The sequence below is a fragment of the Danio rerio genome, chromosome 15 (genome assembly GCF_052040795.2).
Source record: "Danio rerio strain M-AB ecotype USA chromosome 15, GRCz13ab, whole genome shotgun sequence".
Lineage (NCBI taxonomy): Eukaryota > Metazoa > Chordata > Actinopteri > Cypriniformes > Danionidae > Danio > Danio rerio.
Genome location: NC_141035.1, coordinates 26408296 through 26426309, shown reverse-complemented (window position 1 = coordinate 26426309; position 18014 = coordinate 26408296). Strand labels below are relative to the sequence as shown.

The 18014-nt window shown below is 36.1% G+C and overlaps 1 protein-coding gene across 2 annotated transcripts; it reads right to left on the bottom strand.

Moving 5' to 3' along the window:
• Positions 1 to 940: 940 nt before the first annotated feature.
• sae1 (SUMO1 activating enzyme subunit 1) lies at positions 941 to 17410 on the bottom strand. Of its 2 annotated transcripts, NM_001002058.1 has the most exon segments (9): positions 941 to 1276; positions 3138 to 3207; positions 6444 to 6588; positions 9171 to 9276; positions 9373 to 9472; positions 9556 to 9701; positions 15728 to 15901; positions 16349 to 16460; positions 17136 to 17410. In NM_001002058.1, coding segments are annotated over 9 exon segments (1047 nt in total). In that variant the 5' UTR covers positions 17237 to 17410; the 3' UTR covers positions 941 to 1183.
• Positions 17411 to 18014: the final 604 nt, after the last annotated feature.

Sequence of the window (18014 nt, the reverse complement as noted above, 5' to 3'; positions counted from 1 at the left end):
TTCAATAGTTTGCGCTTTGGAAAAATGCTGCGTGTTTTCATAAATAGTTTGCATTGTGAGAGCATGCAACGTTTTTGTAAATTGTTTGCATTGTAGGAAAATGCAGCATGTTTAGTTAATTTGCTTGCGTTGTGGGAAAATGCAGCGCCTTTTGATAATTTGTTTGCGAAAGTGGGAAAATGCAATGTGTTTTATTAATTTGTTTGTGTGAAAATGCAGCTCATTTTATTAATGTTTGTAAAAATGCAGCATGTTTTGTTAATTTTCTTGCGTCGTGGGAAAATGCAGCGCATTTTATTAATTTGTGTGAAAATGCAGTGCATTTTCGTAAATTGTTTGCATTGTAGGAAAATGCATCGCGTTTTGGCATTTTGTTTGCGTTGTGGGAAAATGCAGTGCGTTTTCATGTGTTTGCATTGTGAGGATTTGTAGCATGTGTGCTGTCAAACTGATGAAGATAATTTTTTACTTGTCGGTGTTTTTTTTTTATTTCAGCATGTTAATCTCTCTCAGCCACCGTACAATTGGATTATTAAAAAAAACTTTTAGTATTATATTTACACTGCTGTACATGACACAAACCTTTATGTATCTTACGATGACAAAACTAAAACTCTTATATTAAACAGAATAATAAGAACAGGTACAAGTTATTGTTATACAGTAGTTGTTATTGGTGTGAATCCTACTTTCCATTTCTTGGTGCATAAAAAAGGTCAAGCATGTAGTCATCAGTTCCTTACAAGGACCCAAAAATGAATGCATCAGAAACTAATCTGGAGTTAGAAAAGCTTAAGGATGCTTAAATAATTTGAGCACTGTAGCTGTGCCACTAACAGTCTTTTTATTGGTAAGCGAAGTGTTTAATCACTCATTTCTAGTAAGCAGACTAAACCAGTGGCTGCCGAGTTTTAAAAAAAGACACTAGAAGCACTCATTTATTTCCATTGGTCTTTTATTATTTTAATACAAAAAGTAGAAATCACAACCCTGGTGGAAAAAAAAATGTGTGTGCATGAATATTCAAGAGTGTGTGGACAAAATGTTCTGGTTGCTCTTGGCATTAGTTGACGTGTGGCAAACAGCTACGCAAAGGTATCGTCCAAAAGACAGATTTTGATGCCTGCGGCCACTGGCAGAGGATGAGCTCCACATGCACGGCTCTGTGTTCTCCCGAGGCCACTTATTTGGAGCTGAAGTAGTCGACCACCCCGCTGCCCTTCAGGCCGTCGAAGAAGAAAAAGTTCCTGTGCGGAGCATCTCTCTGAGACAGCGCCTGCGGAACACATGCAAACAAATCACATCAGGCGCCACCGACACAGAACCACTTGGGTAATGAACTGCTTTGATTGAAGGCGTCGGACACGTTCTCTGTTGTGGCGACGGAGACTGATGGACGAGGGGCAGTGAGGAACAGAGAGCCATATGCCAATTGCAGCCTGTTTCATCATGCAGGGAGATGGCGAGACAGCCTGGCTTCACTCCACCGCCATGTGGGTTCAAGGCCTGCCCAGCCATGTCATTCACTCCAACACCCCATACAAAGACCACACCGCATCCCGCTCGGTGCAATGACATCACCCTCTCAGAGCGGTATTGACGTTTAGCATTCACCAAAGGCTGTTGTATGAGGTGGTAATGGTTTGTGTTTTGAAGGTGGACCAGAGTATAGCTGATCCTCTTTTACAGTCCATAATCCAGGTAATTATCAATCTAGGCCGACTGATTACATCACTACGCTTTGGGTTATTTAATCTCGCACGGTTTATGGAGCATATGAGTAGATTTCAGCCACTCTCCGCTGGATTTCATCAGTGACCGGAGTATTACCTTGTCATTTCTGGCATTTACACACCATCACAGATAAGACATTTGGATTTAGCCCAGATCCTGATGGAGAGGGCAGCTGCCATACGCTTCTCACTGCGCCTCATCACAATTTACTATTTTTTATGAAAGTGTAGGGTGGAGAATTAGATTGAAATAATATTCTGCAATATCAGAATTCGTACAGCCTCCTCATCTTTCTGTATTACTTCACCCACATGAAGTGACAGCAGATCAATAAACTCACTACAGTTTGACAAATGTTGCAGCTGTTGGGCAACATAATGCACTTTTGAGGCTTTTTTAGGCGAGAATGTAGTTGTTTAGATTCCACCAATGCAGTTTATTTATAAGGATAGTGCCAATTTTAATAGTTATAATTTTTGAGATACGTTGCGATGGCATCTATCAGCCTGTCATTGAGCAGAGCAAAGATGGTTGACGTTGTCCATCCACAAGATGGTAACAGAAACTTTACAATTAGCCTTTACAGGAGATAAGATCGATGTATTTTCAAACTACAGCTGATCAAATTATTATAAAATTGGTGAGTGACATTCTAAGTAAATTTCTCTCTTTTGTATGTTGTAGAGCTGTATTTATATCACAGTAATTGTAGTGTATTGAGTGTGAGATGGGACTCAGATATCAGGAATATATGCATTTTGTGTTGGCCACTCTTTGTAGAACCTGAGTTAACCATCTGTTTGTTTCTAATGCGTCTTCTGTTTTCGTTACTGCAGACTAGTTCAGTGAATAGAATTGGCCGCATGTGATTTTTCCTTATTGCATACCCAACAGCAATCTGGTAATGTTTGAGATGCTTTGGCTTTTTTGGGGTTAATTATTGTGATTTTCCGATTGCAACAGAGAAATGCTAGTTAATCAGTAGACTGATTGCATTTCATGCTATTCAGCCTTATAATCTTGAAATGTGAGCAAAATCAGCTGTTTTGTCATCACTTCAGACATTATGCTAGAGAATCATTCAAATACTAGCTCTTAAGTGACGTGTGTGAAGTAGCAACGATTTCTGCTGTTCTGATGTCAACTGCAGATGTGATTGAATGATGAAAGAAAGTAGTTCCTCATACAAAAGGGTTTTTAGACTCTCCGTAATTGATTTTCTTTTTTATATACATGATTATGCCGTTAAGCTGTTGTATAAATGCAATATCACACTCGTAGGTGTGCGACATGGCTGTATATCGTCACTGGTGGCACACTAAGCCATATCACACTGCTACTCATGTATATATATGTATATATAAAACAATGAACAAATCTATAAAGAATACTTTAAATCTCACCTTGACAATCTCTTGTCCAAGAACTCCTCCGACTACAGCACACACCGGCGACATCTCAGAGAAGCAGTAACTGTGAGCAGAAAACACAAGCCAGGAGTGCTAATTAAGTTGGGAAAAAATTGCTGTTCAGCTATTTGGTTTTTTTTCAGTTCACTTTTTATACTCATGTTTATTGTAAGTCATGTCAAAAATCATATTTAAAAAACAGACAGCCATCGCAAATGTAACGAGTATTTATATAGCGCATTTATTGTGTATGAACATACACCCAAACCGCTTCACAATCGTGAGGGGGGGGTCTCTCCACACCACCACCAGTGTGAAGCATCAACTTGGATGATGTGACACCAGCCACAGGACAAGGGCACCAGTGCGCTCACCACATACCAGCTATAGGGGGTGTGAAGAGACACTGATAGAGCAAAATCGGGGGATGGGAATGATTGGGAGGCTATGATTGTCAAGGGCAGAAAGAAGGAGTTTGGCTAGGACACTGGGGTACACCTCTACTCTTTATGAGATGTGACATGGGACTTTTAATGACCACAGAGAGTCAGGACCTCGGTTTAACGTCTCCTCACTGACAGTATAGTTTCCCCTTCACTATACTGAGGTATTAGGACTCACACAAACCACAGGTTGTGTGCCCACTGCTGGCCTCACTAACACAATTATATGTGGTAGTTCAAAAGGTGGATGTTGGTGAAAAACATATAGAAGACACAATAGATGGTTAAACAAGAAGAAATGTTTTAAAATCTAAAAATAATGCACAAAATACAAAGCACATATTACAATTACAGATTCATTTGAAAATGTACATTTTTTTATTTCATAGCAAAATTATCTTTATTATTTTTTTGTTAGTGTCTTGTTAAAATCTCTACTCTCACAACCTGTGAATCTCAAAGTATAAGAAGAGTAACCTACTCTTATTCCCTTCCTGATCCCTGCATAAGTCTGAATACATTTTCATAGATGGCAAAAAACGGCATCAGTGCTTTATTAAGTATGTATATGCGAGCTTTAATGCTGCGTTCCAGACACATATGAGGCCAGAAATTTTAGCAGTGAAATGTCCCACTTGCATTCCAGTCAGTCGTACATCACGGTCACATATTCACCATGTGAGGTGTGAATATTTCATAATTAAAATTAACAGAAAAAAAAAGGCTGTCTGTCATTTGAAAACAGCTGACAAAAATGTAAATGTACACATTAATGCACTATAAAGTCTTTTCTAGAACTGAAAAAAAATAAATAAATAAATAAATACATACATATACATGCCATAAATTGAAAGTAATTTAAAGCAGGAATTACGTAAACTCTAAAAATATGAAACTCTGCTTCAGGCAGCTTATTTCTTGGTTTACATGTGCCAAACCAGTCGGGGGCTTTTTGTCAGATTAAGCAGGTTAAACTGAGATCCATCATGAGAGAGAGAACTTACTCTGATTGGAGAATGAGGTCAGCAAATGAGTCATGGCCATAAGAGTGTGGTAAGAGTGATCAAACGCAGAAGACTCTTCTAAATTGATGTCATCTGACCTGCTCATTTCAATATACAAATATACTGCAGTTCTAGCTTCAGCTTACCTTTTAAAATGTTGAAAACAGACTATGGGTAATCGCTGATGCAGTCAGTTATTTCCTCTGATGCAGTCCAGACCTGCTAGCTTGCTATTGGCTATAATATAGCTGTTTATGAATAACTTTTCAGACAGTCAGCGCTATTTACACACATTGTAAAAAAACTAAATCTGTTAATAAACAAACATTCATGGGGAATGTTGTAATTCACGGAGGTTTTCTGTTCACTTACGCTTTTATGCAAATTGGGTCCTTGATCTCTGCTCAGTCAACACTTAATGTTGAAAAATTGCAAAAGCAAATGTTACTGACAATTGAAAACAATTCTGTGTGAAATCAAAATGTGCAATGTTTATTTTGTAGGTCAACATTGTTATTCTTTAGGTGGGCTATTAATATGTGCAAGTTATTCCATTAAAAAAAGTTTGTTTTGGAAATCTTTAATCAAAATCTGGCCATTTTCTTCTGTGTTGGAAGTGGAGGACCTTCTGTTGACGTTAGTTTGTCAGCTTCAGCTACGACACAGCGGTCCCTCATTATTCTCTGGAGTTACGTTCTAAAAATAACCCGCAATAGGCAAAATCCGCAGCTTTTTTTTTTTTTTTAAATATTATGGATGTTTTAGGACTGTAAAACCCCTCACAACACACTTTATACACTTTTCTCAGACAGACATTAACATTTTCACACTTTTCTCTTTTGTTTAAACACTCTCAAAGTTAAAACCTTCGTAGAAAAATAAGTCCACAGAATGAAACCAAAGATCAAAACCAGTTAATCTTGATTTATTTATTTTGTAATGGAACCCTATAGCCGCGTAACTGCTACCTTCCATTAGCATGTCCAGAAGTTAAGCTTTTTGTATGATGGTTAGCATCCTCTGCCTTTTTGGTGCTACCGTGGATGCCTTCGAGGGTGCAGAACGCTCCATCGACATTGTGGGGGGAAAACTTGCAAACATAAAATACATCGCTGAATGCATTCTGTACTGTACAGGAGACACAACACAGAAGAGATTGATTGACACTGGTCTATAGCCAATCAGGACGCAGAACACAATGCGATGTAGAAAAAAAGCATGTTAAATTGCACAGAAAAATCTGCAAAACTGCGAAAAGTGAACAGCTTTTTAGTGAGGGAGGGACCACTGTACCCCTCAACCACGCCCCTTTAACCATTAGTTCTCAGTTGAAAGAACAGTAACAAACTCAAATAAAAGTCTCAGCAACTTCCTGTTCACACTGACTTTAACATTCGAAAGGACATAAATGTCTGGTTCTGACATTTAAAATGCAGGTCCCAGAGCTTTTGCAGTTAATTTAACAGAATCACACTGTTAAACTTTCAACTTCAAAGGCTGTGCACATGGAGATCAAGGACAAAAAATGCAGTTTGAAAGTAAAATGAAATGTCGATTTTTTTTTTTTGAATGTAACGTCAGTGTATTTGAACGCTATGCTGCCTCTCATATATTTTCAACATCACTCTAGAATCTGTGGGCATTTTCACACAGCTGTTCTTAAAATGGGACAAAAGCACCTAGATTCAGTTCTATTCTGTTGCACTCAAAAACGCCCAGCTGAATCTGAAACCAGACCAATTATTTTGGTCAAAATAAGTCATTCATGCAAACCACTCACATCCTCAGTTAGAAATAAAGGAAGATGCTGAAGAGAATGAATGGCAACATTGAGTTTCTGGTTAAGTGAGTACCTGACAAAGGTGTTGGGGAGCAAATCCGAGCTTAAGCCCATAGTCTCAAGGACATCATCGCGGATTTGCAAGAGCAGTTGAGAGTCTTCAGCAAAGCTGTCAGGTTGAGGATCGCGACCTTTATCTGTGCGAAACTTCAGAAGCACTGTTGGAGGAAGCAAGAGAGACAGAGTGGGTTTTCCACATTAAAACAGGACGTGAGTGGAGGGGAGATGTGTTTGAAGATGTGCGCAGCACGTGAAAAGGCTTTCAGCCCCTTTAGGCTATTTTCCAAAGTATCACTTCTCCTTTTTGACTGCCCACCAACTGCAGCACAATGAACCTCAGCCCACTGCATTTCCACCTGGCAGCGCAGCACATACACACACACATCAAAGAAACACACTCCCACTCATTCACGTTATCTCACTTTATCTGCCACAGAGGTGAAATTTCAAGTTTCATAGCTGAATTTCTTTATAGAATTTTCTCCAGGTTGTGAAAATAACATCTGAGGCTTTGGAAAAAAAACCCATCATTGATGTAATAGTCGCACCAGTGGGGCGATAAAACCTCAAATAAATCAGTGAGTTAAGACAGAGGAAACGGCTCTTCCTCAAAAGCTGTTTGAACTGATGTGTGGTATTTTTAAGCACAGTAACTTATTTAAAGTCTTGCTTCAGTGCACAAATAGGAAATGTTATTTTTTCCATAAATGTAATAGTAGATGCTGAGGGAGGGGCGGAGGTGCGGTTATAATGATAGAGAGCTGCGGAGGTGGCATGTTTTGTTTTTGAGAGCCACCGCACATGACTGGCCATGGACAGCCTGTGATGGAAAATGAGCCAGTCTCGGTGAGGAGACCAGGTGAGCGCTAATATAAAAAAAAAGAGAAACATCAACTATAATTACACAGATCAACAGGCCCTCCCCCTGATAACGGTGTACAACAGACTGCACGAACTGCCTTCAGTCGCCCAAACAAACTGCAGCAAAAGGAACCATTTAAGGTCCTGTCTGCACCTGGTGTCGGTCTCAGGCGACTCAATCAAAGCTTGGTCAACCAAGTGTAAAATATCTATTATGATAGTTATCTTTGTTTATTAACATTTTCCTGTAATGCCTTCTAATGCTTCAAGGACAGTTTTTATACCTTTTGTTTATTTTATATTTCAAATATTAAATTTTTTATTATTATTTTAATTATTATTATTATTATTATTTTTAAGTATAAAAATAAATAATATTAATAATAACAATTTTTTAATAAATCTAATATTTTGTAGATATGGGCAATTTTTCTATTGTCAATTCATGCATATACAGTTGAGGTCCGAATCATTAGCCCCCCTGTTTATTTTTTCCCCTATTTCTGTTTACCGGGAAGAAGATTTTTTTTAAACACATTTCTAAACATAATAATTTCAATAACTCCTTTCTAAAAACTGATTTATTTTGCCATGATGACAGTAAATATTATTTGACTAAATATTTTTCAAGACACTTCTATACAGCTTAAAGTGACAATTAAAGGCTTAACTAGGTTAATTAGTTTAACTAGGCAGGTTAAGATAATTAGGCAAGTTATTGTTTAACGATGGTTTGTCCTTTAGACTATTGGAAAATAAGGGCTAATAATTTTGACCTGAAAATGGTTTTTAAAAATTTTTAAACTGTTTTTATTCTAGCTGAAATAAAACAAATAAGACTTTCTTCAAGAAGAAAAAGTATTATCAGACATACTGTGAAAATGTACAATTTTTTCCAACTATAAAACACTGAACCACGTTGGAAAGTAATGCATATTTGATTTGATGAAAATTCATCTGTGCCATCGCAGGGGAAAATTACATTTTAACTACATTTAACAATTGTTTTAAAGTTTATTAACATCTCTAACAATATCTCAAAATATGACTGTATTTTTGTAAAGGAAGTGATTTTGAGTTGTGAAAAGAACAGCCCAAAATTTTGAACAATATTGTAATTTTTTTTTTGTTGCTTTTCAGTATTATTTATTTCACATTTGCAGCTTTTTTTCATTGCTATTTTTAGCATTGTCTATTTTTGTCATTTGTCTTTTTTTTTTTTTGTACCTGTAAAGCACTTTGAACCTGATTATTCATTTGTAATAGAGCTATAAAAAAGATTTGCTTGAATTTTTGTTACTTCACAATTAACATTTCAAAGTGTTTAATGGAATTGTTCTGTCCAGCAGTTCTCAACATGCACAGATGAAGATAGCTCTGTAAGCGTCACTATTTCAAATGGAAATAGTCTATTTCTCATTTTCAATTTTCCATGGGTTATAAAATTAAATAAATCAAACAAATATAACCTAAAAGTAGAGCTGGGCAATAAAACAAAAATGCAATGTCAATAATTCCTTTCTGTGATGAACGATATAACAATATATATTTCGATACAAGTTTTGAATGCTTCCACCTTTAAAGAGTATCCCAACCATAAGGAGGATGCTGCTGGCGGGAAAGTGAACCGAGAGCACGAAAAAATACAATTTGCAGCATGAACTATTTTCAGCTGACAATTTTCAGCGGACAAAAATTAGGTGAATCTCTAATATCAACACAATTATTTATTCCTGTTGTTGCATATTTTTGAAGTGCGATTGGCACTTAGGAGTAATATAGAGTAAAAATATGCAGAGCTCATCATCGTTATCAACATAAAATTTTTAGAAATTCGATATGATATAATTTATCAGCCAAGCCCCATCTAAAATTTTACCTTGCAAAAGGAAATAGTCAGCAGGAATGCGCTTCAGGCTGCTTTTAGCTTTCTCGGTAGTCCAGTCAACCTCTAGAGCTTCTTTCAGAGAGCAGAAACTGATAGTCTACAAGGGAAGTGGAAAAGTTACAATAACTAACTTTAAAAGTGAAAACTGAGAAATCAAAAATAGTTTATGAAATTAATCTACCAAATTTCCCACCTTTTTCACCATTGTAGTCTCATTGGGGTCGATCTTTGGCTTCTTTGCTTCAGGACCATCATTGGCTTCATTAGACCCTTTCACCACTTTGGGCTTTTCTCTGACAAGTTTGAACAGGAACATGAATTTGGTGCACAAGAAAATCAAACACAATCTCATTTTCATCCAAGTTACTCAACTTACTCTACATAGTGATACTCCTGGCCGAGGTCAGAGAACATGTACCCATTATAGCCATACACGTCACCACAGAAGACCTTAATGTTCCTGGAGGCACACAGCTGGTCTACTCGAACCATGAGGTCTCTGGAACACCTGGTCAGACAAACCTGAACAAACAACAGACATTAATGCACAACTGCTTTCAAATCAGTGACCTTGATAGGTACATAAAACACATTTTGAATAAAACCCAATGGCTTGGCCAGACATTTTTTGGTGAAATAGATGGACCTTTAGGAGTATGTAAATTTTACAATACATTGGCCTAAATATAAGGTAGAAATTTATTTGGCTAATAAAAAAAAGGAGTGAATTTTTTTTTGCCAAAAATCTATGCCTTGTTGTGAAACTTCAAATAAAAACTTGACAATAAGATCTGTTTAGCATCACAGATAGCCGATACACACACCTGCTACATCAGCACTCTTCCAACAAGAGATTATTTTCTTCTTTAACACACACACACACACACACACACACACACAAACACACACACAAACACACACACAAACACACACACAACACACACACACACACACACACACACACACACACACACACACACACACACACACACACACACACACACACACACACACACACACACACACACACACACACACACACACACACACACACACACACACACACACACACACACACACACACACCCCTGGTCCTTGTCTCACCACTAGAACCAAAAACTTGAAGGAAAAAGTTTGGCAAAGACAAAAAACTGACCAGAACACTAGCATTCTTATCCAAGGTCCCAAACATCCCACACCCCACATTTTGGGTTTGAGATAAGAACGGGGTGGCGTATTAATACCCAGTTGTGATACTGATGGCACGTGCCATGATGCGTTAACTGGGTGGATCTTCAAGGACAACTGAATCATCACTTTATCTGCTGACATGGATTCTGTTTGTTTACTTTCGTTGTCAGAACACCATCCATAACCGTGCAGTTTAAAGTAAACCCAAAATGAACTGATTATCTAAGCAGGATTATTTCCAATGATGTTCAAAGGTTACGTAACCCACACCTGAATATCAACAACACTTCTCAGAAATTACTGTTGCAGTGTAATTGTGCCCTGAGGAATAACACCTTCACTGTTCTAGTTCATCTGGGAATCTGAGAAACATTACGAAACATACGGCGAGACATTGTCTTTTGACATTCTTCCTGTGAGCATTATGTGCCTCCAGGCAGCAAGACAACTCGAAAGAAGACATCTTTATCAGGCAGTGACACCTAGAGGATGGAAAGGCAAAACAAAACATGCCACAATGGAATACCAATCAGAGGTACCAGCTTTTCCCATATGCCACCGCTAAACGGCTGCCACTTGGCATTACATGATGTCTGTGGTGGCAAATCTATAATTCAGTTCAGTTTACTCCACAAAATGCAATGTAACAACATCACCTCACAAAGATGCCAGGCACAATGACCATTTCTGCCACAAAAGAAAATGTATGCATCAATTATTAATTATGAGATAAAATAAATTTTCCACATACTATGTCATAACTACAAGACAAAATGTAAAATTATGAGAAAAGTGATTGTCATGGTAGAACTTAAAACAGAGATTAAAATAATAATGTCAACATTGTCATACTGAGAGAAGTTATAATTATGGCATAAAAATAAATGGCATATTATGTCAGTCCTAATTATGACTTTTTATAAAACAAATGTCTGCTCATCTCAAAACTTTGATTTAGTCTTTTTTTCGTCCTATTATTAAAATCACTTAATATTTAATAATTGTACTTTTTATTTTCTAAATATAATTTCCCAAAGCATGATTTTATTTACATACGTCCTAAATTGCCTTAAATTAGATATTCACTATTCTGGACCACAGGGATGACAATTCTCTGACAATTTCAAATAAACAACTAAACAAAATGACAAATAGTTTACATAGAGGACCTAGCAACTAGCTGCAGTCTCTTTAAATAACATTTATTTAATTAGATTTATTTATTATTTAAATTATTTAAAAGAAGGACTTTACTTGTTTTATTAATGGATTAATCAGCATTTTTAGCAAATCTATTGAACAAATGATTAATTAAAGGTATAGTTCTCCCAAAATTTACTCAATATTTACTTTTCATACAGGTTTCTTTGTAAAGGTTAAGATATTTTAAAGGAAGCTAAAAACCTGTAATGATTGACATGCATAGTTAGGAAAAACAGTTATAGTGGAGATCAGTGAGTACAGGTTTTCAGCTTTCTTTAAAATATCTTCCCTTTCGTTAAACTCAAAGGGTTGAAAGTGTACTGTGAGTAAATGATGGCAAAATTTAACAAAACAGTTTATCAAGAAAGCCAGATAACATTACTGATTTAAAGCAGCACCATCCCTTTCAATTAATTTTTAATAGTTACTTGTCATCACCAAGTGCCACAACAACGAAAGTAAAACCATATTCATTTGAACGTTTTGAAGTCTCAATATTCTTTTTAACATTTGAATTTTCTGTTGGTGATTTACTCCATTTTGACCGCTACATCAGTGTTTGTGTCTAAAGTTATATTTTAGTACTGTGGTTATTGACTTTTTGCAACAGAAATAATGGCACTGCTGTTTCACAACCACACAAGACAACAGCTCTCTCTGACATATGAAGTTTGTCTTTCAAATGAGATGTTAAACTGAGGTCCTGAGCCTCTGTGGTCCTTAAAAATCCCCTGGCACTTCTCTTAAAGAGATGGGGTGTAATTCCTCGATCTGCATTGACCCAGCATGGCCTCCCAATCATCCCCATTCACCGAATAGGCTCTATCACTGTCTCTCCCCTCCCCTTATAGCTTGTGTGTAATGTGCGCACAGGCGCCGTTGTCCTGTGGTTGCTGTCGCATCATCCAAGTGGATGCTGCACACTGGTGTTGGTGTGGAGAGACCCTCCCAAAGGATGGTGAAGCGATTCGGGTGTATTGGACATGCACGATAAATGCGCTATATAAATACACATTACTTACTTATATATCTCAATAGTTGAATACATAAATGAAATTCATTTAAAAATAGGTATAAATAGATTAATAGTCATTTATAAATATGTGATTCTGATCCTTCGATAATTAACAATACATACAACTTATTTTCTGAATAGAAATTGGTTACTTTAAAAAAAATGTTTCCACATCACCAGCAACAGCAATGCCCTGTACCGCATAGAATTTGTTCTTCATCCCTCAAACGATGCATTCACACATGTACAGATCATCTTGACGATGAATTAATTCAGTCTATTGTTTGCTTCCTCTTGAATAATTTTGCATCGTTTTTGACAAAATTGCTTCCAAATGACACCACACATGCACAAGAGAAGACAAACGCATAAACACACAATACTTCCTGTGCACTTCAAGAAATGGAGAGAATCAGATAAAAGAGAATAGATAATGTGGTGTCCCAGCATCTCTTCCCTCCTCCTCATGAACTCTTGCTAACGCTCCCAGAGGGAAAGTTCAGACAGCGCCCAGACATAGACGAGATGAAAGACCGCCTGTCTGTGCTTTGAACAGGCTATGCATGCTGCCTGCACCTTCCACAGCCAACAACAGGCCTGATTGAAAGAAAATGTGGCCTGGAATATCTTATATGCCTGAAAAAAAGAGGAGCACGAGCTTGCAAAAGACCAAACTAAGCCGTAGATAAAAGTCTGAGTCTAGATCTGAAGCGGATTGTTCATAGATGGGTTCATGCTGAGGTTGAGGGGTAAAAAAAAAAAAAAAAAAAAGAGGCAAAAACAGAAGTTATAAATGATAATGCTCAATTGTGTATTGAGACATCTAGTGGACATGAAAGGCGCAAACAAAAGGATGGTTCATTTAAAATATTAATGCTTAATTAATCATTGATGTGTTGATGAATCTCTATCACAACTGTGATAGATTTCACGCTTCATCTTAAAATTACAGCCAGTCAAACAGACACTTTCCATAGAAAAATTACATTTTGTAAGGGATTTTTAGCACAGTTAGATTTCTATGGTTATTCTAATATGTGTTGTGAAAGTCCTGAACAAAAATGCTGTTTTGCAAATAAAGATTTTACTATATTTTAATTACAATTCTCTTGAACATTAAAAGAAATTAAGTCTGCCTCGACCCAACTTAAATTCTAATTAGTGCGTTTGATGCTCATTTCCCAAAAGGGCTGAATTATGATAGAGAAGACAACTCAATAATTTGTTATCTCTGCATTGTTTGAGGTGACTACATCTTGACCAAATGGTAACAACTGTAGAATGGGGATGGATATGTGGCACAGAGAATCATCTCATCAATGGTGTGAAAGTGGCATTAACATACAGTAGAGATAGAGAAAACAGCTGTATCAACAGCCAAGGAGCAACTTTATTAACACCTAAAGGCAAGTCTAAAACAGTATAAAAGGTTGGAGTTTAAGAGTTAAGGGTTCATTTTGACTTTGATAAAAACAGGGTACTGCCGTGTATTTGGAGACTACTATGATGTATAAACATTTTCATTAAGATCTTCTACATCATCTTCATTTTTTTCTTACAACATTCATTAAATAATAGCTCAATAAATAATATCAGACCAAGTTCACAACCATGCCTTCAACACTCGGTCAAACAATTTGTATAAACAAGCATTAATTCTAAACTTGTATTCAAACAAGTATAGCAGGGTGAAGGAAATACTAGGCTTAATTCTTCTTTAAATTAATGTGATCATTTAAACTTTTGCAAATATGTTTTTTTTTTAATTGGAAAATGTATTCCTTTTTGTATGACTATGTTGAAAATACAAAACGTCTCTTGTATTGTCAAAAGTATGAGAAAGTGCTTTTATTACAGGGATTCATATATGTTTTCATATGAAGAGTTCAGATGCTATAATCTCTAAGTGCAATCTGAAATTTCGTTTAAACTAGGCATTTTTCCAAGACTCCTATATTTATGTTCTCTAATTTAACAATAAAGGTAATAAAAATAACATATTGACAAAAAAGAGAAATTACTCAACTTAAACACAGTAGCCTGAGAAAAATTTATAATTTTAGGAGAAAATTTCAGATGGCACTTAGAGGTTTTTGCATCTGAACTCTTTGTCTATTTTTAAACATTTCAATAAAAAATATCAACATCTCCTTGTTAAGTGTGAGGTCATGCAAAGTTGCTTCCAGGTCCAACTGCTTTATCAAACTGTATGGGAAGGCTCAACAAATGGAAATAATAAACGTTTACAAAGCGATGTAATACTTTCAAAAATCACGATAGTAATATAAATATCCATGCCTAATAACCGGTGGCCAGAAAGTGATAAATTTTTATAAATAGTTATAATATTGGTGTCTGTGATGTAGCAAGCCCAGAGACTATTGTGTACATCATGATTTTATATAAAATCAACTCTAATGTGTGATGTAAAATGGTCATGAACAAATATTTGCTCGATTCAAATGAGAAGCGGCTTAGACCCAGAAACAGTACTCCATACGTCACGACTTAACAAGCAGACAGTGAGACCAAAACATAACTCACTAAGTTAATAATACATTTAGACAACAATATAAAGCGAAAAAAAAAAACAATATAATTACATTTAAAGAAGTTTATTTACTGTAGCGCATTGTTTATAATTTATTATTACAAAATAAATGGATACAAATTATAGTATTGATCAACTTTAGGCATTTATTGTGATTGTTTTGAATTGTTTGCTAATCACTTTTTAAATTATTCACACACACTCTTTTTTTTTACGCCTAATACTTTCAAAAAATCTAAACCTTGTATCATCACATTCATTGATTTATAACCTGAACTATGTAAATAGTACCACATTTTCAATTTAAAATGACTATATTTGGGGAAAAAAAGTTGAAAATAGTTACCACTGGATATTAATTTCAGCCATTTACCACTTATAAATAGTTGTAAAATATGAAATGCCTCTTTTTAAGCAATAGAGCATTTCCGGATGGAATTAGCTCTCTGCCTTTGCAAACTATTATTCTGTGGTTATTATTTAAAGAGTGTCTATTACTATTATTATTACATATAAAAGCCTTTTTGTATGCTTTATTTATGTAAATTATGCAGTTTCCAGGAATATAATGTTGGCTTTGTAACTCACCGCATCAAACTGAAAGAAAAAGTCATCTGGTTTGCTCTCCACTGGTTCAGTGTCTGCCTTTACTTCCACCATGGGGTTGAGGAACTGAGCTCTCTCCAGAGAGGCCTGAGCATGGTTCTGACCATCTGCATCCACAGGAATCAAGAACTGAGCGCGCCTGGACTCTTCAGTCACCTGATCGATGGAAGTCATAAGAATTTTTTTTGCCAAGTTATATTTCTATTAATGTGCTCATAATTCAATTTTATTGCATTTCTTTTAGGGCGTCAAAGTGGCGCAGTGGGTAGCACGATCGCCTCACAGCAAGAAGATTGCTGGTTCGAGCCTCGGGGGGTCAGTTGGCACTTAGCATGCGCTACAGGGGAATTGGGTAAGCGAAATTGTCCGTAGTGTATGTGCCTGAATGAGTGTTGGTGTTTCCCAGTAATGGGCTGCAGCTGGAAGGGCATCCGCTGTGTAAAACATATGCTGGATAAGTTGGCTGTTCAATCCGCTGTGGCGACTCTAGATTAATAAAGGGACTAACCCAAAAAGAAAATGAATGGATGTATCTCCTTTCCATTCAATAAAGATGTCTGATGAGTGCAATGCTAATATGCTAGACAGCACTTTATTTGATACCTGCTCATGGTCCAGGAGGGTCAGTCCTTTGACTCCAGCCAAAATAAGATTCTTTGCTACTTCTGCTCCAAGACCTCGCAGACCAACAAGAAGTACTCGTGATCCCCTCAGTCTGAAAATGCAGTTATGTTTGTTAATTACTGTACTGGTCAAATGTTTGGAAACATGGTGATTTATATGTTGTTAATAAAGCCTCTCTTGCTCACCATGAGTGAATTTATGTGCTAAAAATTAAGTTAAAAAAGACCATCATTATTAAATTGCAGTCTAAGGTGTCACACTATGCTTTAGAAATCAACTGTATATTATGTATAACTGTATGAACAGTTACTTAGTGCCACTTTGTAGAGACTGTGACCTAAGAGCATTCAAATGTGTAATGTTTGTGCATTTATTTCAGAAATTCACATAACATATTAGATACTAGAAAACTTATTTTTACATCGTGTAATACAATATGTGTTCACCTTTATGCGCATGTTGTGAGCATGAGAGACTATTATATAACATTTAAAATAATGAAGATTTAAAACATTTGACAAGTACTAAACACGTACATAACATTAATTCATTATTATGTTGGCAATATACAACCAGTAAGTTACGAACATTGTTTTCACGCATTGTATTTCAGACGACTGTGAAAGATGGATTAATCACAATAATTAATTACATTTAACCCAACTTATAATTTATGTTTTTTGCACACACAAACAATCATCTAAAAACAAGATCCATAAAATATGATTAAGTTTTGTTTTTTTGCTCGAAACCTTTATCCACGAACCTCTTTTGAGCATCGAGACCCCACAGGCGAATCTGGCGATCATATTGTGCAGCTTCCTCCTCACTAATAATAGTGTCTTCTTTTTCGATGGTATCGATCATCTCGGAATATTTGTATTTCTGATGATAAGCTGTAATCAATTAACTACGGGTTAGTTGGACTATTCTACGCTCTATTTTTTCTATTGCCCATTCAATGGGACAAAAGTGCCGCTTAGTGAAACTCGTAAAGGCGCGCAATGATGACGCAGGAGATGTGTGCCAGAATCAGAGCTCGACAATGGACATTTATCAGGGATCCTTTATACATCTAGCGAGCGTTAAATGTGTCACCAAAATATGTCATGTACATATGATGAATTTAATTTTTAATAATGCATAATTTTATGAGCAAAGGTCCGTTCATGGTGTTAATTTAACTTAAAATTTCTGTCCAGATATGAGTGAAAATGGTGCATTTTACTATTTTATAATAGTCTACTTGCAAAGAAATGGAAAAAAGAAAATTAGTACTTTTTATTTTAAGAGACATTAAATAATAAAGAGTATAAATAATATAGAGTCTTCTTTATTTTTAAAAATATTCTCAAAGGATTTGACAAATCATTTGACAATCATTATAAGATTTTCATTCATTCATTTTCTTTTTAGCTTAGTCCCTTTATTAATCTGGGGTCGCCACAGCAGAATGAACCGCCAACTTATCCAGCATATATTTTACGCAGCGGATGACCTTCCAGCTGCAACCCATCACTGGCAAAATAAGATTTTAATTTCAAACAAAATGTAATAGTATAATTTACAATAATAATGGTTTTAAGCAAACATAAACGTGACAGAATTATATTTATTGGAGTGTAGATCACTATTAATAGCATTA